Source organism: Sinohyriopsis cumingii, chromosome 12 (assembly GCF_028554795.1).
Source record: "Sinohyriopsis cumingii isolate HCF-2022 chromosome 12, ASM2855479v2, whole genome shotgun sequence".
Taxonomy (NCBI): Eukaryota; Metazoa; Mollusca; class Bivalvia; order Unionida; family Unionidae; genus Sinohyriopsis; species Sinohyriopsis cumingii.
In genome coordinates, this window is record NC_142972.1 from 46,646,223 (window position 1) to 46,672,657 (window position 26,435).

General features: G+C 33.4%; 1 protein-coding gene across 1 annotated transcript in view; it reads left to right on the forward strand.

Moving 5' to 3' along the window:
- LOC149786381 (cyclic AMP-responsive element-binding protein 3-like protein 1) overlaps positions 1–25,932 on the forward strand; it is a 49,494-nt gene extending 23,562 nt beyond the window's left edge. Inside the window, exons 3-10 of the mRNA XM_089976800.1 lie at positions 9,158–9,457; positions 10,143–10,357; positions 11,485–11,628; positions 12,706–12,764; positions 13,406–13,474; positions 14,705–14,795; positions 18,313–18,511; positions 19,246–25,932. Of these exons, the coding sequence (XP_089832926.1) occupies positions 9,158–9,457; positions 10,143–10,357; positions 11,485–11,628; positions 12,706–12,764; positions 13,406–13,474; positions 14,705–14,795; positions 18,313–18,511; positions 19,246–19,601 (1,433 nt within the window). The 3' untranslated portion in view covers positions 19,602–25,932. The remainder of the gene's footprint in view (positions 1–9,157; positions 9,458–10,142; positions 10,358–11,484; positions 11,629–12,705; positions 12,765–13,405; positions 13,475–14,704; positions 14,796–18,312; positions 18,512–19,245) is intronic.
- Positions 25,933–26,435: the final 503 nt, after the last annotated feature.

Sequence of the window (26,435 nt, forward strand, 5' to 3'; positions counted from 1 at the left end):
ATGTCAGATAACAAGACCAGACTGTACAATAACTCATTTTCCTTGGTGTATGAAGCTTGGTTTTATGTTTGTGTTTTTTGGGGTTGAAAGAACTACTGACACACAAAAAGTTACTGGCAAGCTTTCTCACATACCCGTTTTGGCAGAGGTGAGACTCAAACTCAGATGACTCAGCCACCTCATTACCCAGTATACAAAGCACTTAGGGGTAGTTTGGCACTGAAAGGGTTGACGATCATATCACGATTATTCTAGGACTTGTTACATATACCTAGAGTATATTATAGATGTCTCTGCATGTACCACTGATTATCAATTTATGTGAAAATGACCTAGTGTATTTTTATCTATAATTTATGAGGGGAGGGTAATCAATAACAGGGTCATGGTCTACATTGATTACTAGCTGTACATAATGGATAAAATTGTATGTCTTTTATCTAGAATGTTGAACAGATAGAAAATATCAGGTAGCATGGTGTGGATTCAGCAGATCTAAAAATAAATGTTCATTGTTATACAAAATTTATAATACCTGTTGACAGGTATGAGAAAAATTGTTTCTTCAACTTTTGTATCTTAAAAATGCTCCATACATTGATCTCTGAGTACCTGTATAAAGTTTATTCTGAGTACTGGTACCATGTATAAAGTTTATTCTGAGTACCATATATAAAGTTTATTGAGAGTACCATATATAAAGTTTATTCTGAATAACATATATAAAGTTTACTCTGAGTACCATATGTAAAGTTTATTCTGAGTACCATATATAAAGTTTATTCTGAATACCATAAAGTTTATCCTGAGTACCTTATATAAAGTTTATTCTGAGTACCATATATAAAGTTTATTCTGAATACCATATATAAAATGTATTCTGAGTACCATATATAAAGTTTATTCTGAGTACCGTATATAAAGTTTATTCTGAATACCATATATAAAATGTATTCTGAGTAACATATATAAAGTTTATTCTGAGTACCGTTTTAAAATTTAATCTGAATACCATATATAAAGTTTACTCTGAGTACCATATGTAAAGTTTATTCTGAGTATCATATATAAAGTTTACTCTGAGTACCATATATAAAGTTTATTCTGAGTACCATTTTTAAAATTTAATCTGAATACCATATATAAAGTTTACTCTGAGTATCATATGTAAAATTTAATCTGAGTACCATATATAAAGCTTACTCTGAGTACCATATATAAAGTTTACTCTGAGTACCATATATAAAGTTTATTTTGAGTACCATTTATAAAATGTATTGCTCCAGTTTGATTTGACATGTATAAGAAACATTAAATCAGCAAGGTGGATTCATGATTTGTTCATATTAAAATACCACATATACTTATTCGCTTATTTATAAGTTCAGTTGAGGTACAAACAACACAGACCAGAACTCTGTTAAATAATGCACCAGCAGGTCGGGGTCTGTGTTGTTTGTTCAACTGATTATTCCTAACAAACTGACCCATATCTGCCAGTGCAGTTTGCAGTTGGACTCGAAAATTAATTGATACAGTAGACTTAGTGTGAATAGTTGCAATTAGAGCAAACATCCTTCAAATGCAGGAGTTATATTTATTGGTTCTCTGAAAAATAAAATTTATGATTAAGTTTTTTGAAAAAAATGAAGAAAGCAAGAAGAAAAGAAAAGAAATTTTTTGGTAAATGAGTGGTGAATAACCCCTGACCCTCTTGTGGGACTCTATACTACTTGTATTTCAATTTATGTTTCAATATTAGGGACTCTGTCTACTATATTTATTTAAACTTAGGTTTTAGTCTTTTTAGGGATTCTGTATACATGTAAAAAAAATTAGGATTGTATACTACATGTATTTAAATTTAGGTTATAGTTTTTAGGACTCTACATGCATTTGAATTGAGGCTATAGTTTTAGGTACAGTATAGATTATATACATTAAAATGTAGGCTGTAGTTTTTTGGGCTTTATACTACTTATATTTAAATTTAGGTTGTAGTTTTTAGGACTGTATACTATGCATTTAAAATGAGGCTATATTTTTAGGGACTGTATATTACATGTATTTAAATTTAGGTTATAATTTTTAGGATTCTTTATACTACATGCATCTAAATTAAGGCTAAAGTTTTAGGTACAGCATAGACTGTAAACACTGTATAGGCATTAAAATGTATGCCAAAGTTTTAGGTACAGCATAGACTGTAAACACTGTATATGCATTAAAATGTATGCCAAAGTTTTAGGTACAGCATAGACTGTAAACATTGTATAGGCATTAAAATGTATGCCAAAGTTTTAGGTACAGCATATACTGTAAACACTGTATATGCATTAAAATGTATGCTTTAGTTTTAGGTACAGTATAGACTGTAAACACTATATATTATATGCATTAAAATGTAGGCTGTAGTTTTTCGGGCTTTATACTACTTATATTTAAATTTAGGTTGTAGTGCATTTAAAATGAGGATATAGTTTTTTTTTAAGACTACACTAAATGTATTTAAATCTAGGCTATAGTTTTTAGGACAGTAAACTACATGTATTTAAAGGTAGGCTATAGTTTTTAGGACAGTAAACTACATGTATTTAAATGTAGGCTATAGATTTTAGGACAGTAAACTACATGTATTTAAATGTAGGCTATAGATTTTAGGACAGTAAACTACATGTATTTAAAGGTAGGCTATAGTTTTTAGGACAGTAAACTACATGTATTTAAATGTAGGCTATAGTTTTTAGGACAGTAAACTACATGTATTTAAATGTAGGCTATAGTTTTTAGGACAGTAAACTACATGTATTTAAAGGTAGGCTATAGTTTTTAGGACAGTAAACTACATGTATTTAAATGTAGGCTGTAGTTTTTAGGACAGTAAACTACATGTATTTAAATGTAGGCTATAGTTTTTAGGACAGTAAACTACATGTATTTAAAGGTAGGCTATAGTTTTTAGGACAGTAAACTACATGTATTTAAATGTAGGCTATAGTTTTTAGGACAGTAAACTACATGTATTTAAATGTAGGCTATAGTTTTTAGGACAGTAAACTACACTGTACATGTATTTAAAGGTAGGCTATAATAGCTTTTAGGACTGTATACTACATGTAGTTGGGGCCCCGAGTGGCCGAGTGGTCTAAAGCGCTCTTTGTTACGGATCACTGCCATCTCACCTCTGTCTGCTTGGGTTTGAGTCACGGATTCAGCCTATGTGGGTATGTGAGAAAGTTTGCCAGTAGCTTCTTGTGGGTCAGTGGTTCTTTCCGGGTTCTTCCTCCACCATTAATACTGTATAGATTATCGTGTGCTGAAGAATGGTGTTAAACCCTACAACAACAACAACTACATGCAGTTACATTTAGTTTATAGTTTTTAAAGTTTGTGTATTTAAATTTAGTACACTACATGTATTTAAATATAGGCTCTAGTTTTTTTTGGATTGTACACTACATGTATTTGAAGATAGGCTGTAGTTTCCTTAGACTGTACACTACTTGTATTTAAATGTAGGCTATAATTTTTAGGACTCTATATGCATTTAAATGTAGGTTGTAGTTATTTGGGACTCTATATACATGTACTTCATATATTTAAATTTAGGCTGTTGTTTTTCGGGAGTCTGTACTTCATGCATTTAAATTAGACATTTGTTTTTTGGGAGTCTATACTTCATGTATTTAAATTTAGGTTTTTGCTTTTAGGGAGTCTATACTTCATACATTTAAATTAGACATTTGTTTTTTGGGAGTCTATACTTCATACATTTAAATTTAGGCTGTTGCTTTTCGGGAGTCTATACTTCATGTATTTAAATTTAGGTGGTTGTTTTTCAGAAGTCTATACTTCATACATTTAAATTTAGGCTGTTGCTTTTCGGGAGTCTATACTTCTTGTATTTAAATTTAGGTTGTTTTTCAGAAGTCTATAATTCATACATTTAAATTTAGGCTGTTGCTTTTCAGGAGTCTATACTTCATACATTTAAATTTAGGCTGTTGCTTTTCGGGAGTCTATACTTCATACATTTAAATTTAAGTTATAGCTTTCTGGTATGAAAGCTGTTTAAAGCACTATTTGCTGAGCATGAGTAAATGATTGATGTGTGTAACTGGAACATTTTACACGTGACAAGTTACAAAGTTGTTTTGTAGTGGGAAAGAGTAAAAGCAGGACATACTAATTGCTACTTTATTCTATTATATGAGAAAAAACCACATGTATACATTTCTTTTGGAAACATCATGCAGGAATTAGTTATAATTTGATCTTTTGTAAATGAAAACTGGTCTTTAATTTTATGTTACTGTGGTCATAATTTCTTGACATAATTACATAATAAGATGCGCCTAAGTAGAGATGAATATAAAGAATGGTTAGGTTGCATTTAAAGCTATAAGCGTATAGTTAGAAAGAACAATATTCCCTAACATAATTAAGAACTTGTATTGATTTGTTCATAAAAATGTCAATTTGCATTAGTTAAATATGCAACATTTAATATTTGAATTTCAGTGGGTTTTTTGTACATTTAGAGGTTCTAGGTGCTCAGCATTAAGAGGTTAGTGTTAGGACTGGACGGCCTGGTGTCAGAATAATGTGACTGGGTGGGGGGGACATCATGCTACATGTCTGCGGCATGATGCTCCACTGCTGGACATCACTATAAATTGCCACACTGCAGACATCGTAGCAGTATGACTGAAAAATTGTTAAAGCTACATTAAAAATCCTAATCACAAAAACACACATACATTTAGATGTGTACAGTACATGGTCATAAAATAGAACCATAATTGGGTCAATGGCAAGTCCATACACTTCAGGGTATGTCAAGCAGAAAATGAGTTGATCCTGGAGGGACAACACTTAAAATGTGTACTCATCTCATCTTGTCCAGTAAGTATATATATATATATATATATATATATATATATATATATATATATATATATATATTTGTTACATGACGGGATCTCGATAATACTTTAAAAATGAAATAAAGATGAAAACCTAAAATAGTCATCTCAGTTTTATTAACAAAAGTATTAAGGTTAGACTTGATGCATTTGTGGAGAAAATGAATGGTCGATGAACTTTTGCAAGAAATAAAATGAAACCATTAGTGGGAACATCTGTGGTGGTGTTTTGGATATTGCCAATAATGGATTGATAGTGATTCTCACTGAATGAAATGGCACTGGACATTTAATTTTATCAAACACAAGTTAGAGTTGAGGCCTAGTCTCCAATACCAGGGATGGGATCTGGTCTGTGTTGGATGCAGAATTGCTTTTATCTCCTTATGCCTGTTAAATGTATGCATGGTTATCAGTTGGGGATGTAAACTGTTCCAAGTTGTGACCCAGTTGTAAATCCCTTAACACAGTGGCATGATCTAAGATCTGTATTGAATACATGTTTGATTTCATTTCTGCCTGATGTCCTATGAAACAAATACATGGTTATCAAGAGTTTAAGCTATAACCCAGGATATATGACAAGTCTCCTACTCCAGGGGCAATACCAAGTGTCCATTTTTCATATATGTCTGATTTTGTGTTATTATATTCTTCAAACTTATATTTAGTTAACAGGTTGTGGATCTCAACAGTCTTCAGGTTTTGACTTGGGGCAGTATTTATTATCCCCTGGGGAAAGACCTCGGGGTGGGTGGGTGTTGGGTGTAATCTTAAAAGCCTGTTAAATCTTTCATACTTATAGCCCTGACCTTGATGACATGTGCCAATGTTCAGATCTTCACCTTCAATGCTTACAAAAATTATTCACTTCCCCATGTCCCAACTGTAAATCTATGTCCCTACTGGAATCATATCCCAAAGTATATAGTGTAGGAACATAGGCACGCTAATAATGGATAAATTGGATAGACATGCATACAGATGGACAGGAGAACGTAATCCCTGCCTGTTTTCAAGAAGTTCAGAGATAACTATGGATTTATATCTTACAGCTTTAAGCCATTTCTCCAAAATGCCAATTATACTCACTTATAAGTCAAGTCAGACTGCAAACAACAATGATCCCAGTCTGCCATAGCATAGTGCACCTGCAGATTGTGGTCAGTGTTGTTTGTTCTACTGATTACTCCTGACAAACTGTACTGACACAGATCTGCTGGTGCATTATGCAATGGCAGATCTAGGTCTGTGCAGTTTGCAGTTGGACTTGAATGTTAAACATGTTAACTACTGTAATACATATTATTCACATATACACATGTATGTTTTATCTAGAACAGACAAATGTGAAGCCAAAACGGTTTTATATATGTGCTGACTTTTAGAAGTATTCCTCCAGCTGATGTGAAATCTGACAGGTGAATGATTACCTGTTTTTATCAGACATAATAGATGTGGGAGAGTGTCAAGTCAAAGTCATCTGGTGAAGGGGCAAGATCCACCTGATTTGAGACTCAAAATGTCATGCACCTTATGTTGGGCCTCTCATGGTCTTTGTTAGTAGCAGGGGACACTTTTCACCATCTGGTCCAGTATACAGTAATAAGACTTTTTTGTTTCCTTCAATAATATCATCAGAGAACATTATCAACTATTTTGTCAAGGCAATTTGAAACATGTACATGCACAGTAGTACACAATACAAAACCAAGAAAATCCATTATACTACAATTAGAACAAATAAACAAAATGAATTGGCAAGTGAAAAAGGACTTGTGATTAACTTACTAAAAATTTAGATAGTAGTGCAATAAAGGAAACAAATTTTCTAACAAGAAGCCCAAGTGGACCTGATATTTGTTCATATGGCTGGCATCTTCTAAATAACCAAATGCAAGAGAAGATGGCCAGGAAATATGGGTCAGAAAGGGGCTTTTAGAGAATTTAGTCCTGTGTTGTTCATTGCACATGTCATGAAAACAATTGTTTCAGGGTTTTCCTATATTTTGATGGAACATTGGCATAATTTGTCCAATGCCCAAAGGCTTAAATTACCAAGATTCTTTCTGAAAAGGCTACTTCCTAGCACTCGATAATTCTTGATGATTAGTAATTTCCCGTACTTACTAATGATCAGGATTCTTTCTGTTCAAGTTGGTCAGTCTATCGATTTGATTTTGAGAAGTAGTCATATAAACATTTCTCTATTTTGTATTAGTAGCCATATTTGATGGCAAATTGGAATCCTTTGTGCAAACTTGAAAGCCCTTCTTGCCAAGAAGCTCTCTGCCAAATTTGGTTGAAATTGGTTAAGTGGTGTTTGATAAGTTTAAAATGAGAATTGTCAACAGACAACACACTAAAGACTTGTACCATAGGCTCACTTGACTTTACAGTTAGATGAGTTGTTGTTGTTGTTGTAGGGTTTAATGCCATTTTCAGCACACGATAGGCTATACATGGTGGCCAGTATTAATAGCGGAGGATGAACCTGGTAGAACCCCGGAAAAAACCACCGATCCACAAGAAGCTACTGGCAAGCTTTCTCACACATACCCACATTGGCCGAATCCGAGATTCGAACCCACACAGATGTGAGATGGCAGTGATCCGTAACGGAGAGCACTTTAGATCACTCGGCCACTTAGGGCCCCTGTTAGATGAGTTAAAACGTTACAAGTGGCAAAGTTTGTCTGCATTTGTGGGGTGTGCTAGAATTATTATGAAGACAACCATAAGATAAAAAGAGAAGAGAATAAAAAGGCAATTGTTTGTAAATCAGCAGTATTCTCAAGCACAGTGATGTGGCAGTTATAGTTCCCACATTTTTATATCCCACTACAATAGTGGTATAGGCATATACTATTACCTTTATCCATCAGTCTGTATGTCATAATATGGTTAAATTTTGTACTTAATTTCAGCCATTGCTGTAGAGTATTTAAAATTCCAATTTTGTTGAACAGTACAAACAATTGTTGCCTAACTCAGTTCACAAGGTATGGTTATTTAGTGATGTAACATGATTGTTTTGTGGTATCATACAAAAAGACTATATGTACATTGTTCGTTGTAGTAAAAAGGCTCAGTCTTTTCTGATATCCTCTTCATCTTTTGGAAGTCATTTTACTTCACTTGTACATCAGATGAATGGGGCATTACTTCAAAAAACTGGAATGTAAAAATCTTACAATAATGCATTTAAGACTGAAAATTAAATTTTACATATATTTTATGAAAACATTCAGCTAAATGTTTTAAATTGCCAGATGTCAGCCAGTGGCCTAATTAGAGCTATGCACATATCACATGGAATTGTACATGTACATTATAATGACAATAGAAAAGTATAAGTGCATAATGATAGCAGGTGTCTGTCATAATTGTCAGAGGTGTCATTTAAATACATTGGGTTTGATATATAGTCTTTGTATGGTAAATCACTCCAGGCATTGTGTTGCACCATGTTTAGATGGAATGAATCAAAGTAAATGTAAGGGCCTACTGTTGGGATTTATTTGCATTAAACTTTTTTGTCTTAAACCCAGTCTATTTAATTTTAATTTGTTTGATATTTTATGGTATGAGCAACAATACCACAGAAAATTTTGACCATCACACTTCCTGATGCAGCATATTTACTGGTAGTTCTGATATTCCAATGAAAATTGGCACATTTAAATATTACTGTAATGTATTTATTACTGTTTTCAAACTTTGCCTGTATTGCAATATACATACAGCTGCATTGTTTATCTTCATGTCTTTTTTAAGTCCATGAAATTTGTGTAGTTTGTATTTGCAAGTATATGGTGATACTACTGGTTGATATGAATTACTTTTGACTGTAAATGGGTATTTTTGAATTCATTATCTAAAGCATGCGCTTGTGTATGTAAAGTTGCTAAACTGGAGGTTTTTTTTATTGATTCTAGTAATTATTCTATTCATGTTTCTAATTTAAAAATTTTTTTTTAAGGATTTATTTTGGTTTTACTAAATTGTGCAACACTAAGGCCATTAAAAGAAAACCAGCTTATAATATAGGGGAGATAACTTGTGAAAATCCTGTATGTTCAGTTTGGCAACCAATGAATGAAGGAAGCCCTGGTAATGTTGAACATTTAAAACACAGCAGGAAAGCATGCAATAAAAGTCTTAATCATTTTCATATCTTTGTAATTAAGTAAACATGCACAATTTAATTTGATTGTCTAATTTCTCTTCAGAACTGGACTCGGAATTCCTAGTGGCTAGTTCCAATGCCTTAGACCTGACCATTAAAACCAGCATGCCCCAAATTACATGTGTCATGAAGAATGAACCTACTGAAACAGATCCCACACTTGCGATATCAACAGCTGCTCCCACAGTAATGACCCGGACCTTCACTGTCACTAAGCAACCAACGATCATCCTAGCAACCTCTGCACTAAACCAGATGCAGTCAGAACGATCAGTATTACCAAAAATCACAGTGAAGCAAGAACCACAAGATTTCTTGGAGCAAACAAACTATGTTCAGTCAGGTAAGAACTGGATTTAAATAAATTTTTAAATCAGTAGCTGATAAAATTGCTTTGAGTTGTCTTTGACCATACAGTTTATCTATCATAACATAGTCATTCTGTGGCCCTGGGTGGCCAAGCGGTCAAAAGCAGTCATATTTACAGATCACTTACATCTTTTGTTGGGAAAATTATTTTCAAATATTGCAAATAATCCTGTATATTTCATGATTTGTATGAAATGCAGTGGATGCAGCTTACCATGTGTAGTCCTTTGAGTCCAACTGCAAACTGCACAGACCCAGATCTGCCATTGCATAATAGGCTGGCAGATCTGGTTCTGTGCAGTTTGTTTGGAATAATCAGTAGAACAAATAACATAGACCCTAATCTTCAGGCACATTATGATATAGCAGGCAGGTCAGGGTCTTTGTTGTTTGCAATATTACTTAAAAGCAAGTATATATGGTAATTGCAAACCATTAATTTGCTTGTCTTAGATTTGTACATAATGTATTTGTCCACAGATCCATTTCTTACTTTGTTTAATAAATGTTGCTGTTATATTCATACTTGTTTGCATTATCCAACATATTTGGAATGTTAAAAAAATCGTCTTGTGTTAAGAAAACTTTTGCATCCACGATGGCTTGTAATATCAAATTTATATTTTTTACCATCAATGATTTTTTTCTTCCCATTTCAGTAAGCATGGATTGCATGGATCTTCCTCCCACGCCCCCGAGTAGTACTGGTAGTGACAGTGATAGCTGCCACAGCCCACAGAATTCAGCACCATCTAGTCCTATCCATCAGCTTCCATTGTCACGGCAACATGACTCCTCATCTTCCTCCTCCTCATCAAGCTCATCCTTGTCACCCACATGCAAGCAAATTTCACATCCTCTATTTACTAATCCAGTGAGTAGAATGTTTATTCATGTTTTTAGCAGAATAGTAATATACTGAATACAATAATTACATGTACTTCAAGTTTTTATTACTCTATTGTAGCTAATTTGGTGTGTTCTTGGAGCAAGGCTCTTTACTCTAATTGCCTTGGCACTGTATAGCCTACTTGTGTTGCTGTGCCATAAAACACAGAATCATTGTAGAGAATTGTTAATTAAAACAACATTATTATATTATACACTGGCAATGCTTAGACATTTGCAGAATACTCCGATGATTCAATTAGCATGAGTTGCTAAGCTCATTTCAGCTTAATGATTACTCTACGTAATCATAAATCCGGTCCAGCATTGAGCATGATCTGCCCTCACTGATGCATAATGTGCCAGCAGATCAAGGTCTGTGCTTTTGGTTGTACTGATTACTCTATCACAGTGCATAGACCCAGCTCTGCAGGTACATTGTGTGATGGCAGACCTGGGTCTATGTATCTTGCAGTTGGACGTGAATTTTAAGTATATCCAGTGCTTGAAAAGTTTAATTTAGAAATTGGAGTATTTTCAGAACTGTGTTTTACCAATTAATTGATGATATATTAGACTGGATCTGAGAATCTGTGGGCATATTATTTTAAAAAGGGCATTTTAATCACTGGCTAAAATGACATTGGTGCCATAGAGTGACACTGATCGTTGTTTATAGTACATTTTCACAGTACATTTATTTTTATTTTTAAGCTCTTTTTTTAAAGTATACTGTCTGTTCACCCTGCCAAATTGTTTTTTACTTAATGAACCAATGATTTTGATTCTCACACTTTCGGAAACCATTATATCTTTACATCTAAAATCTGAATTTATTCAAATTATTTAAGGATATACATTTTTGTGTTTTGTGAAGAAAGAAAATAACCAATTATAACCTCAACAACATTTTCCTCAGTTGTCAAATTCTTGGACAGGGTAATGGTTTTATTGTTTATACAGAGGGAATGTTATTCATTGAAATTTAAAATTATTGTTATTTATCAACCAAAAAATACCAAAAAAGTTTACCTCACAAAGGATTGTGAATTTGCCACAGACAATATATGAACACATATAAATCCTCCATTTATGAGTGCTTGTAAATTTTAGATTCCACAGTCTGGTATTTTGATTCTCACGGAAGAGGAGAAGCGTACATTGATCTCTGAGGGTTACCCCATCCCTACAAAGCTTCCTCTCACCAAGCAGGAAGAGAAAAATCTGAAGAAAATCCGACGCAAAATAAAAAATAAGGTATGACAGATTCAGGTGCAAAGTTAGCAAAAACTTGTGATAATATCTGTAAATGATATTTAATGTTATTACATTTTTTGTGATTTTAGTTTAAATTTTTATATTTGCAGATGAATACGTCTGTGGGACATGACATACCATTTTTGCAAATTGAAGAGGGACTTGCTTATACCATAAACATACTTTTCTCCCTGAACGTTGTTCTTGCAAATTTTGCAAAAATGTTACGTATGTTAAAATGTTTGATTTATGGTATATTTATATTGCCACAGGGATGTATATATAGTTCCTACCATTCTCTCAGTCTCAACCATTCCCCAGTGCCCCCCACTTTTCTACATAATAATTACAGACATAAAAAGTATACCTCTAGACTTAAAATAAATTTCAGTGACCAATTCTTGTCTATGGGGATGTTTTACATCCATGTATTAGCATTTGACCTATGCAGACTCAGATTCTTTTCTTCAGTTCACCCCTGGTCAGGGAAAACATAGATTTGTACTACATGCCCAAAAAATAATCTTGTATGCTTGACCTGGAATTTGATACAGATATACAGTTCATATTTACTTTTCACACACTCAGACTGGAACTGTTAGGGTGTTTTTTCTCTGATGTTTGCACCTTGATATTCTTAGATGCACAGAATCAAACTTTAATAAATTACATTTTGATTTAATATCATTTAAACAGTTCAAGTAAAACTATTTGGAAAAATAAAAGCGAAGTATGTAATAAATACAAAACCAGATTCATATTTTTGTTCTGAGTCAGGGGTAAAAAGCTCATTTAATGAGGCCTCAATGTGTCCCATGTCAAACTTGTTGTTTCTGCCAATTCCCATTTATTTAGTTTTGTGCATGTACCATCTATTTTTTTTACTACTCTCTCTGGCTAATTTCATAAAGGTGAGTTATCATTAGGCTTGTAATTGAGAAGTAATCACTTTTATGTACATACATTAATTTTAGTAGTTACTGTAATTATTTTTATAAGACTGAAAAATGGCATTGTAGGCTACTTTAATAATTGCATGGGAATCTTAATGAAGACAGTTTTTTTTATTATTTTCAGATATCAGCACAAGAAAGTCGAAGAAAAAAGAAAGAATATTTAGAAGCTTTAGAAAAAAGGTATGCATACCATATAAAAACTTCTTTTTAAGGCAGTTTTGTGGGAACATACTCTCAAAGGTGGTGAAATTTATTTCTCACCTACTGAGACGGACTCTTCATGGTTGGCAGGTCTGCACTTGGGGCAGTGTATAGTCTAACGTTTAATATTATTCACATTACATATCTTATCTGACCTATCACAAACATGCAGACCAACTAATCTGCACAATTGTTTCTTGAAAATTGTATTTTCTTCTTTTAAAAACATGTAGTGATATGCAGAAGTAATTTTTTTTATTAAAACTAGAGACGAGGTGTTCTAACTGTTTGAGCAACCCAAAAATATGGTGTTCAAATGTTTTTGGGTAAACATCCACACCTAATAAATTGTAGGTAGCAGGTCAAATGAATCTCTGTTATGAGTTCATAGCCACTGATTTTTACTCAATTTTATCACAGCTGTTAATATAAATATTTATCATTTTTATAGTATTTTAGTTAGAGGTAGTTAAACATGAGTAACAGTAAAACAATGAAAGTATTGCTTGGAAAATAAGCCAATTAGTATGGCATGAACTAGATTCTATAAACATAAAGATGTTGTTGAACAATACATTTACAGTAGTTTTATCGGTTTTTTTTTTTTTTTTCCACCACAGGGTAGAGTCTTTTTCTCAAGAAAATTCTGAACTTAAGAGGAAAGTTGACACCTTGGAAAATAATAACAGGTAAATTTGTACACATCAGTGTTTTTTATTATATAATTACCAATTCAAAAGAAGTCAGATTTCTATTTTTGAATACTTTTTGGATAAAATTGTTTACATGAGTCAGACTATCAGATTGAGTTTGTATTCCAACACCTAGGGATGTTAATAAGCTTTATTATAATTTCTCTGCAAAAATGACCAGTCGAATGATGGATTCTGTCTTCTTTTTTCTGAAATATCTACGTAAAATGTTTAAAAGAGAAAATGTTTATATTCACTTTTAAGTTGACAGATGATGATATGTCATTTAAAGGGAGATAATTGTTCTTTAAGTCCTCATTTTGTGTCCCATTTTCAAAAGTTTATCATGGGGGGGGCAGCTGATCAGTAAATCAGTTTATTACCCTTTTTAAACAAAGTGATTTGGTAATTTATTTCCATCATTCTAAATATTCACCAATCTGTACTAAATTAAATGTGAAATAGAGAAACCTATTAGCAAAATAATTTTCTTGTTATTTTTTATTCCTATTTTTTTGCTTCTGGAAGAAATATCTTCATATTTTCACATTTGAAAACAAGATTTCCCATCATGCCATGTGGTACTTGATTGTTAGGGCTTGCAGAGGTTGTACCTGCAGAAATAAAAACAAGCACTTGTTGAGGTAGAACAAATAAATTTAAACTGTATAACTTTTCAGAAATGGAAATTAATATTTGCTCAAAAAAACCCAACTCATTCCCATTAATGTTTTTGTGACGTTTGCCACACTTTAAAATAAAATATTTTTTTTAACCACATGATGAAATATATCCAGTATTCAGGTAGGAAAGGAAAATATCATCTGTGTATTTAAAATCCCAGGGAACAATTATCCTTGTGTAGAGTTAAGATGGCTCTTTGCTCAGTCAACAAATTCAAGGACCAACAAAAATGTGAATTTTCACAAAACCCACCAAATATGTCTAGCCTCAAAAACAAACATTTAGTATTGAAGTTGTAACTTTGCATTAATTTTACAAGTCATAATTTGTTTTACAGTATCAATGCTGCATTTACTTTTAGAAGTCATAATTAGTATTACAATGTCAGTGCTGCATTTACTTTTAGAAGTCATAATTAGTATTACAGTATCAATGTTGCATTTACTTTTAGAAGTCATAACTAGTATTACAGTATCAATGTTGCGTTTACTTTTAGAAGTCATAATTAGTATTACAGCATCAATATTGCATTTACTTTTACAGGTCATTGCTGAGTCAGCTGAAAAAATTACAAGCATTGGTTGGCAATCTTCCTCGAGCTGCTGGCTCTCCACCCAGAGGGACTGCCCTTATGGTAAATTTCTGTTACTTAATTCACATTAATTAGTAATGTTTTGTCAATATTTTAAACAACAATTATTTAATTTTAAGGTTAATTATCTATAGCTGGATCTAGAGGTTACAGTCTGCATTTTTAAACTATTTGTTTACCAGAAATACCATGTATATTCTATAAAAATATTTAACATCTACTCAAACTGTCATTTAAAGTGCAAATGACAGCCAGTCATGCACAACGTTTGGCATGAAGAAAGATGGTACATTGTAATAACATCTTACATGAAGAATGATAGCAGTGATGTATCTAGGTCTTTAAAGTAGGAGGACACAGTGGCCCCCCTCCAAACATATTGGGGGACTTTAAGGGGGCCTGCATTATTTTAAGGAAAAAACCCAAGGAAATCACATTTTATTTAAACAATTAAATGGGTCTGAAAGTTTGATCTTAGCATCAATGCAAACATTACATTATTGTATTATATAGCCAGTATAACCAGCGAAGAAATCCTGGGAAATTCTTTTTCTTTAGAATTCTAATCCTATGGGGGCCCTGAGTGTCCAAGTGGTCTAAAGTGCTCTCCGTTACGGATCACTGCCATCTCACCTCTGTCTGCGTGGGTTCGAGTCTCGGATCCAGCCAATGTGGGTAGGTGAGAAAGCTTGCCAGTAGCTTTTTGTGAATTGGTGGTTCATTCCGGGGGATTCCCAGGTTCTTCCTCCACCATTAATACTGGCTGCCAGGTATAGCCTATCGTGTGCTGAAAAATGGCGTTAAATCCTACAGCAACAACTACTAACCCTATGCAAAATATAAAACTGTAGAACACCACCAGTACCAGAAATTGGATAACCTGAAAAATTCAGTCGTTATATTCTGCTAATTTACAGTTGCCCATCGGAATGACACTAGATAGAGGGCACTAAATTGTTTGAGGTAGAAATCAGCTGGAGAGTCTGTTTTCTTTCTGTTGCAAGGATGTAGATGCTTTCAATTGCTGACAAGTCAACTTACAGATGTTTTATTGAAATTAGAGTTTCTGGAGAATTTAAATTTATTTGAACCATTTCTTGATCAAAATAGGGATTGACACTATCAGGTATAATGTGCCATCCTGGATGCAATGGTTTTTGTTTGGGGTTTGGACATCAGCGCTAATATTGTGGCATTGATGCAGTGCCATACACAAGATACATCACTGTGATAGTACCATGTAATAACATCTGGCATGAAGAATGATAGTACTATGTAATAACATTAGATTATAAAAGAACTTGTAATTGCATCCAGTGTTTCACAAGCAAATGAATTAGTAAAAATGTCTGCCTGCATTTAACACCAAAAAATTACTGCAGAGTTTAAACAGACTTCACAAGAGAGCAACTTGAAAATTTCACTTTCTCTTCCTCGGACAGCTATGCAGTGAAATGCTATGTTAATTGTAAATTCAGTTAACAGAAATATTTTATTAAAAGGTGGATTGAAGCATATGATTAGCAGTAAATTGGGTGACATTGATGACCAGATTATCCTGTATCAATTAAGGAACACAGTATTTTATCAAAGTACCTAATAAATAAACTTGATTTAAAACTTGTCTAAGGAGGAAAGAGTTAGTGGTAGCCAACCTGTAATAACATAAACACAGTTGCTGTACATGAGAAGGCAATGTAATCATGACAATAAGAAAGTGACACTTGGCCAAGTCTTGTATACTTTGATTCAGCCAAGAGGTGATGAACATGGGCATTAATTAAAATAGAAAGAAAACAAAATATTCAGAATGTGGCTCAGTGCATTAGCTTAAAACATCATGCCATACATTTAGACTGCCTTGCTATTTATGTTAGGCCAAAATTTGGCTCAGTGCATTAGCTAAAAATGTCATGCCATACATTTAGACTGCCTTGCTATTTATGTTAGGCAAAAATGTGGCTCAGTGCATTAGCTAAAAACATCATGCCATACATTTAGACTGCCTTGCTATTTATGTTAGGCCAAAATTTGGCTCAGTGCATTAGCTAAAAACATCATGCCATACATTTAGACTGCCTTGCTATTTATGTTAGGCAAAAATTTGGCTCAATGCATTAGCTAGCCATACATTTAGACTGCCTTGCTATTTATGTTAGGCAAAAATTTGGCTCAATGCATTAGCTAAAAACGTCATGCCATACATTTAGACTGCCTTGCTATTTATGTTAGGCCAAAATTTGGCTCAATGCATTAGCTAAAAACATCATGCCATACATTTAGACTGCCTTGCTATTTATGTTAGGCAAAAATGTGGCTCAATGCATTAGCTAAAAATGTCATGCCATACATTTAGACTGCCTTGCTATTTATGTTAGGCAAAAATTTGGCTCAGATGTATGTTCACTCAGTAATTTACAAAAAATCATACATTTTTGGCAGATTTTTTTTTTAACAGATTGAAATTGCATTCTATTCAGACTACTTTGGCTTTTTCTGCAAATGAATTGGCTGCTGGTTTGCAGCTTTTCAGTCAGTCCTAGTTTCATAAATAACCGAGATGGTCTTAGTTCCTTAGATAATGATAGCGATCAGCACACATCCAAGGTATGGTCCATAAGATCGACCTAGAAGTTGGAAATGAATGACATGCACATACATTTTCTGTTTTCCTTATTACAAAAAATTGTCCTAGAATCCTGTCATATATAGTTTCACTGAAATGCAAAATGGATTATCTGTGGTAACATGAATACAGAGCCCTTGGGCTTTAGTTAATGAGTATCAATTACTACTGATTTTTGAATCTCAGACCTCTCTTGATCATGTGTAAATCCTCACTGCTGGTGAACTGAGAAAAATCTGGTTAGATGCTGGTCAAAACTTGTATAGATCTGCCAGACTCCTGCATACAAAGCCAAAAATGCATCTACACATATGTGAGTCAATGCGTCGAGGAGAACTTTGGTTCTTGTTTCTTCATTTTTTAATTGTCGCCAAGGCTACATATATTTCGTTCTAAAGGTCTGATATATGCTAACAGTGACACAATACAGTTAACAGCATCATTGGGTGAAGGACTTGTATAATGTTTATAGTAAAGATATTGGGGTTATTGAATTGTTTTGTTAAGACCAGCTCATAAAGTTTCACACCTTTTTTGTCCTGTGCCATGTAGCTACAGAGTAGCTTACAATTAGGAAAGCATAGTAACCAAGCAGAAGCAGAAACAATTATGGGCACATTATGTTCGATATACAACATGTCACATTGGCAGCTGTCATTTGAACTTACTTGTCTCTCTTGCCCAGCAAACACATTTGGATGATAAGTATCAGTGAGCCATGGTGGATACTTGTATTCAAGCATTAAGTCCAAGCTCAGATGGATTATTCATTTTGGAACTAAGTGAATTTATGTCCGTTTAATATAGATGTCTCAGTTTTCTCACTGTGAATATGTTTTGAGCTTTCATAATTTATGTCCTTGTCGTTGCTTTGTGGAGGTAGCTTTTTTGTGTTAATCTCTGCTCTTAATATTTTCCTCTCTTTCTCTTTAGGTTTTAGTGCTATGTTTTGCTGTGTTTTTGGGAAGCTGGTCCCCATCTTTGAATTTCGGCTACTCTTCATCTTCTGCAAATATGGCTGTCCCAGGTTATGGTGTACCATTTGTGGGTGGTCCCCAGCTTTTAAAACCATCTCCCATGATGGGCCCAGCAGTAGAAAGTGCCAAGGTTGATTCGTACTCAACTCCAAACAGTAAGTATTGGTCAGCTTTCCTTCACATTCATTCGACCCATTGCAGATATAGAAGGGTTTTGGGGAACTGCTGTTACGGCAGGAATGGAGGATTATGGCATGGAGGGACTATTGTAAACTGCAGGGAGATGTATGCATTTAAGCTTTTGTCTCTGACAACGCATAGTCTTCACTGCACAATCCTTGCAGACATTTTTGTAGAGCCTCTATTTTAAAATGGTGTTTGTAAGAGCTTCTTTTTTTATATGATATTTTCCAAACAACATGAGAACCTGTTTTGACAGTTTCAGAACTGTCTGCAGAATCAAAGGATAGACAGTGGAAGTCACATGATGTTACAGTTTCATGTTTTTGATGTTTCCATTGTACAGTAAAGAATATACAATGGAAATTTGTGACCTCAAGGCAAGGTCAGCGGTCAGGGCATTTGTATCTTTGAGAAGAAGTATGTGCCAATTTGACCTAACAATTTTCAGCCCTTAACATGACTCCAGAGGGGTTATGGAAAATATATTAAAACTAATTTAAGATTTATTTGTGACTGTTAAAGTGGTTCTGAAAGAAAACATGAAAGATTTGGAGGCAAGGACCAGATGAATCCCAGATTCTCACAGCCATAAAAAAATATTTGAAAAATGTAGTTCTCAAATTCATTTCGTACTCACCAGCAATGCACAGTTCATTATTTCAGTTGTCACAAATTTTCAAATTAATTGAATCACTTTATCTTTCAGTGAAGTCAAGAGTACTGCTATCATTACATGAGGATCAGGATGAAGTTTGTGGCCCTTATTTTCCCAGTGGAACATATGGACCAATGAAAGAAATGATCTTGGAATTTGAAAACGATAAAGCTGAGTATGGCCCGAAGACAACATCAATTGAAATACCTGATGTGAATAAGAGCATTTCTGAGCCAGAAGAAAAGGTCAAAGTTGTTGAGGTTGTATCCATTAGCAAACACAACCAGAATAATCAGACCTCCAGCACTGAAGAGTTTCAAGCCAGTATGCATCCAGACTTAGTAGTGTCAGCCAGCATTGTGGAAATGAAAAGCTTGATGGAAACGGAGAAAATTGAGACTGCCTGAAATAAAGTTTGAAAGTGATGATAAAGGTTTGAATTTTTAAGAGAACATGCTTGAAATGTTGTTCACAAACTACTATCAATTGACTTTTGATCATTCTAGAAAATGGGTTGTACATGTGGAAAAGGACCAGCTGTAGGAAAAGACAGAGAGAAACTTATTTTAATTGGATTGAAAATGAGATTTATCAAACTAGATTGAAAAAGCAGATTCTGTAAAGAAATGTTGAAAGATTAACTTCCTTTTCAACAGATTTTATGAAGTTGAAATAAAGAATGTGAACAAATGGAATAGTAACTTTACATAACAGAAGGAAAAAAAAAATGGGAACTAAAATTGAAATGTTTCAGGACTGTGGACCAATGTAAATTGCATTTACCTACAAACATTTTCATGTACATAAAATTACATTTGCATACCTACATATTCATTGACATCTTTTCATACATGTGTCATATTTACATGAGCATAATTTTGTTTTATAAATTGAATCATTGTAAAACCGTTTCACAAGTTAGCCTTGACACCCAAAGTCTCGAATACAATTTTTATCCAAAAATCCATTTTCTATAATCACAACAAAGTTGGTACATGCATCACATTATAAACATTTTTTAATTTATTTATTTATTCAATTTGTTCATTTTTCAGAAGTAGCATAATGTTATTTTCATCCACTTTTTTGTTTACTCTAAAAGGGCTCATTATACAGTACCTAATGTCAGCTATCATTTAAAAAAAACCCAACAGCTAGATGCAATTTGGAAAATTTTACGTCTGTGATAAATAAAAAAAACTTTAAAAATGGATTATCTATCGATCTATAGGATTTTTGTCTTAATCATTCTAGGTTTTAGAAAGAGAAATTATACAGTTGACTATAGCATGACAGGTGCAGAAGGTGGTCACGATTGATTGTTATTGGTAATGGGGGGGCTGTTCTAATCACAGTAGAATACTCTTGGTACTCATTTTGAGTTTTTACATTTGCAGGTGAGCAGGGGGATGTGTCATTTCTAGATGACATTTTATTGCTTTCTATAGTGAATCCTTTTGTTGATTTTATTATCTATGGGGGTTTTAAACTGCATGGTTTTACATGTACAGGTGTGACACCTCACCTATAAAAACAACCAGGCATGCGACTGACAAATCAGGTGCTTTTCCAAATGTTGGATCAGTTTCACAAAAAAAGAGAAAATCATACAGCTCAGTTAATTTCCCATTATACAGCAAGCCAGTCTTTAACCATTGATTGTTCATTTTATATTCATGTCTTCTTGAAATCTATCTGGTTTCATAAAAATGTTAAACTAATAACTTGAATCTACTAAACTGAATTGGATTTCACCAGAGGTTGACCAGTCCAGTTTGAATTATATACCTCATTGGTGGTTTCTAGCCAGCAAGATAACGATTTCACATGGAACTGATGAATTGGACTTATCTATATTCTGACCAGTCAGAACCTGTCTTTATAACATATTAACCAATCAGGTTGTAAAGTTTGATGGAATATTTCTTGTATAAACTCTTGTCTGCTAGTGCAAGATGCAGATGTAAATTTTACAAGCCCCTAGTAATACAAACACTGAGTGAATACACCTACATAGATTGTTAATATGTACTGCACAACTTTAAAATTTACATTATTATGAAAGCTAATTTTTGTGCATTGTAGTACCATTACAAATTCTTATATATATATATATCAAGTGGCATATTTTAGAAGCTGTAGCATGGTTATTTTTTGTATGCATGGAAAGATGTTATTTTTTATTTTTCGCTTTTTGAAGATAATGTAATTTTTCTTGACTGATGATGTATATTTATTAAAGAATTATTGGTCAAGATTTATGAATGTGGACTTCCACTTCTTTCTCTTTGTTTATGTTGAAGAATCATTTTGAAATTGTTTACAAAGCTTGTGGGTCTGTGGTATTGTTTTATTTAGGAGTTATTTTTTATGTCAAGTGGTTTTTAATACTGACTAGGTTACTAGCTCCCCACTATCGCTTAAAATGCGTACTTTTTCCACCAGCCCATTAGTTAGTGAGATCAAAGGAAAATATTTGAAGGAGACCCTTAAATTTGGCATGTCAAATGAGGCTAACAAGGCAAGTACATTTCGGTGAATGTAGCTTTCCACACCAAAGTTAATAATATTGTTAATTTCAAAAGAGAATTTTAGATTGGAAACTAAATGTTTGAAAATAGTCACTGTACATTTTTTGTCTAAGTACAGCATATACAATTTGGCTTTATATTATTGCTGGCAAAAATGTAATTGAAAGATGTTTCAACAAGGTCTAGACGTAGAGCAAGCACCTGCCTTAAGAATGCAAAGTGAGTGGAATAGAACTGAAAGGGAATCCATTAAAAACATTAAATTCCAAAGAAACTTTTATATAGACATAGTGTATAACGATGTCGCTGATATAAACACACAGGAAGTTGGGTGAGGGCAACTGACTTTGATGGTCATTGACAACAATTGCTGGTTTGTGAGGATAAAATTTAACTGTTATGTAATCTTTATCCAAGTTCTGTTCTTAGTTACTACTTGCTGTACCTATAAGATTTTTAATAATAAGGCTCCACTGAAAGTTGTTACAATTGTCTGCATGTTAAGATGGACTTTAATTAGTATCGTCAACATACAACAATATTAGACTGGTGTCCCTGTATGTATTAGGCTAATATCTCATTATGTATTGAATAATGTCTTAATATCTATTAGACTTAAGTCTCAATATGTATTAGACTTATGCCTCAATATGTATTATTATTATGCTTAAATATGCATCTCACTAATGCCTCAATATGTATTGGGCTTGTGTCTCAATATGTATTGGGCTTGTGTCTCAATATGTATTGGACTTGTGTCTCAATATGTATTATACTTGAGTCTCAATATGTATTTAACTAATGTCTTGATATATATATTTCACTAATTGCTATATTATATGATAAAAAAATTTCCTTAAAGATATACCTGTGTAAGGATTGATCATAACTATTGATCTAATTTACAGGTTTATCTTTTGTATGGGTTTTCATTCCAGGACAAGGTGATATTTTAAGTTGGAGTTTTATCCTAATAAATATTTAAAGTACCAGAAATACAATTTTAATATAAGGTTTTTCAGATTTACTTTACAAAAGCATGTATTACTTGTTCACTTGGCTGATTTGCTGTAGTGCAGACCCCGCCCCCTTCCAATACCATATTGAATTGAGTATATAGTTTTTGTTTATGTGTATAATGTCATAGTGATATCATTATATTAGCAGAATTCCTAAGTGGCTCATAGAGAATTATAAGAAATCAACTATCCAAAAGCAGCCTTCTGACAAATCTGTCTGCCTTGTGCATGGACTAGTTAGTATTCTAAACCACTTGACTGCCTTGTGCATGGTCTAGTTAGTATTCTAAACCACTTGACTGCCTTGTGCATGGTCTAGTTAGTATTCTAAACCACTTGACTGCCTTTTGCATGGACTAGTTAGTATTCTAAACCACTTGATCATGTTGAATAACTAAAATGCTCAGGATAAGATTTAAAATAAGGCCTGATGTATCTGTGTTTGGAATTTTGTATGAAAGTTGCCATAGTTACCAATGCAAGCCTTATAGGCTCTGATATAGGATCAGTTAATGTACTGGTATATCACAGTCTATTGTGTTTGCTTAAAATTTGTTAGTAGAAGAAATGGCTTAAGACCCTAACTTAGCAACACATTTTCAGAGGGCTGATCTGGCCCAAATCAGTGAAGTGCATGCTGGATGCAGGTAAATGCTTAATACATGGTTTGTACAGCATTTGTGAAACTTAGCATACTTATACATCATCACAAAAAGGTCTGTCACATAATATCATTTTGATGGGTCTTGTCTTTAAGCTCATGACTCAATGTTTTTTTGTTTTGATTACACCTTCCCTTCTGCTCTAATTTTTAGGTCCTTGGATAATAATGGTTGAAACTTGGCATACGTGATTATCATCACTACAAGATGTATTGTGTGCCACATTGGGGGTGCTATCCTTCAGATCAAGATCTGGCGTCAATATGATGTGTTTTCCTTCACACCTTTTGCATTTTCTTTATAACTTTTTAGCCATTTGAGGTTAAGAGACAAAAGCTGAAGGCAGGTTACATACAAGTTCAAAGGAGGTCCCATGGGGTCGAGTGATTTAAAGTGCTCACCTTTATGAATCACTATCATCTCAGCTCTGTCTGTGCTGGTTTTAGATTTGGTCTCAGCCATTGTGGGTATTTGAGAAAGCTGCCAGTTGCTTCCCAAGGGTCAGTGGTTCTTAGTGGGGTATTCATGGGTTCTTCCTGCACCAGTTATACTGGCTGCTGTGATAGTATCTCTTGCACTGAGAAATGGCAATAAACTCCAACACAACAACAACAGGCTCAAGGTCACAGCTCAGTATTTTACATTTTCATCACACCTTATTCTGCTCTATAATTTTAAAGCTGTTTGAAATTAAGGGATGAAACTTCATATGATTACACATCATCACTAGAAGGTGTGTCATAGACAACATTGTTGATCTCTCTCTTAAAGGTCAGGGTCATGATTCAGTATGTTCCTTTGCACTTTCTCTTCCATTTAAAAAAAAACTTTAAAACCATTTGAGGTTATGGAATGAAACATGGTATATTAATTTGTCATAACTTGAAGGTGTGGTCTGTACCAAACTAGGTCAAGGTCATAGCTTGACTTTTTCCATCATGCCTTTTCCACTCTAAAACTAAAGCCATTTGAGATTTAGGAATGCAACATGGTATGGAGATCTGTCCTCATTAGCAAGTGTGTTGTATATCACATTGTGGATCTTGTCAGTGTAATTGTTTTGGATTTTGAATTTTTCTGTTGGACTTTCATTTTCACTCTCACAGTTTTGAGCCATTTCTGATGAAAGTATGAAACTTGGTATAACTTTGTATCATCACTGGAAGGTGTGTCGTGTACCACATTGGGGTCCTTTCTTCAAGGGCAAGACCACAGACCAATATTTTGGGTTTCATTCACATTTGTCCAAATACTTTCTAATTTATGAGCTGTTTAAGATAAATTGGTAAAGCTTGGTATAGTTATATATTGTCACTTCAAGACATGTTGCATTGCATGTTTGAGGTATTGTACTCAGGTCAAGGTCACAAATCAATATTTTAAGATTTTATTTTGTTTTGAACTATATAAAAAAGATTTTAAGATACAGGTATTAACCATGGTACACTTTTGAATCTCAGTTTGATAGCATTTCATCTGTCATATATTGGGGTAAAGAATTTATCTTCACAGTCATGGGCACTGTGTAACCCTGTTTCAGCGCTTCCCTTCACTGACAATTATGATATGGCTATATATCTTGATTCATTGACACATCTGATTAGAAATTTTACGGCTTCGTCTTAACAGTCATAGTTTGATTTCGTTATTGCATATTTTTCGTGATCTCACAACTGTAGACTGGGAAATACAAATTAACTCCAGTTTATGTGTTATTTTCTTAAACTTTTTTTTACCTATTTAAATTATGCAGTAATAAACAAAGTAGCATATGAAGAAAATTTTGTTCCATTGGAAACAAAAATATTTCTGAAATTTTTTATGTCCTTGAAAAATTCTTCAGTAATACCTCACCTGGGCTGTACAAACCATGGAATAGCTATTCAATCAATATATTCTGTCCTATGTATTTCTCTTGTTTAATAGAAGTTGAATTGCTCATCTCATTTTGCTAAATGTTGGGATTAAGGCCAATACAATATGTGATACTGCAGTTGATATTTCAGTTTATAAAATTATTAATTTAGAGGAAAATAGCTAATTTTGTACAGAATATTGTATCATTGTTCAAGAGAAAGTTAATCGGAGAAATTTATAAGTTTTGTTTACCCATGACAGAGTCATCTATATTATTGTTAACTGGGTTAACATGTATCTCATTTCTTGTATATATTTTTTAATATATATGTGTATATTTTGATAAATAGCAGTTTCTCCTAGATTGAAATGACTGACTTCTTATCCAGGAGATATATAGTTATAAAGCTTAAATTTACAATCAAGCTTTTGCTGCAATTACATTTACCTTTCTTCATTGTTATCCTGTATTTTTTTGTTGGGACGTCCTAGTCATTCAGAATCATCTTCATATGTTGCCAGGGGCAACTGAAGGTTGTGGGCTAATTTGAGGCCATGTTAGAAGTAGAGAAACTGTTGTCACATTATGATAAAACATCACATATGCCTCAAAGAAATTGAAGAAAAATGTATAAAATATATTTAAAAATAATAAAATATTTTGCTAAAGCATACAGTATGTCTTTTGTTTATCCCATGAATTTGTTGCAATATTCACATGCCACAGCTATATAACTATCTGCCCTTCTATATTTCTGTAACTATATTAATCTTTCGTCTATCTATTTATACTATGTTAAAGATATGTATAGGATTTCTTCCTCTTTCTTTCATTCATTTTTATCAGTAAGATCTCCTCCGGCTAATGACTTAATTTTGTTAAATATTTTACCAAAGCGCATTAATTTTTCTCAATCCAGACATTGTGAAACACTTTATATTTGTGGGTTTAAAATTTTGTGGTTTTGGGTTTTAAAAAATCCATATTCTAGGTAACTAAATTTGTGCATCTATCATTTACAACCAACAAAAAAAATAACAATCTATACGTTTCCATGCATTTAACTTGAAAACGTATCTGCTTAAGCCAATTCATACAGAATAACTTATCTGTACACATGACAAAGTAGCACTTTGGAGAGACCTGATTGAAATGGGCTTTAAGAAAATGG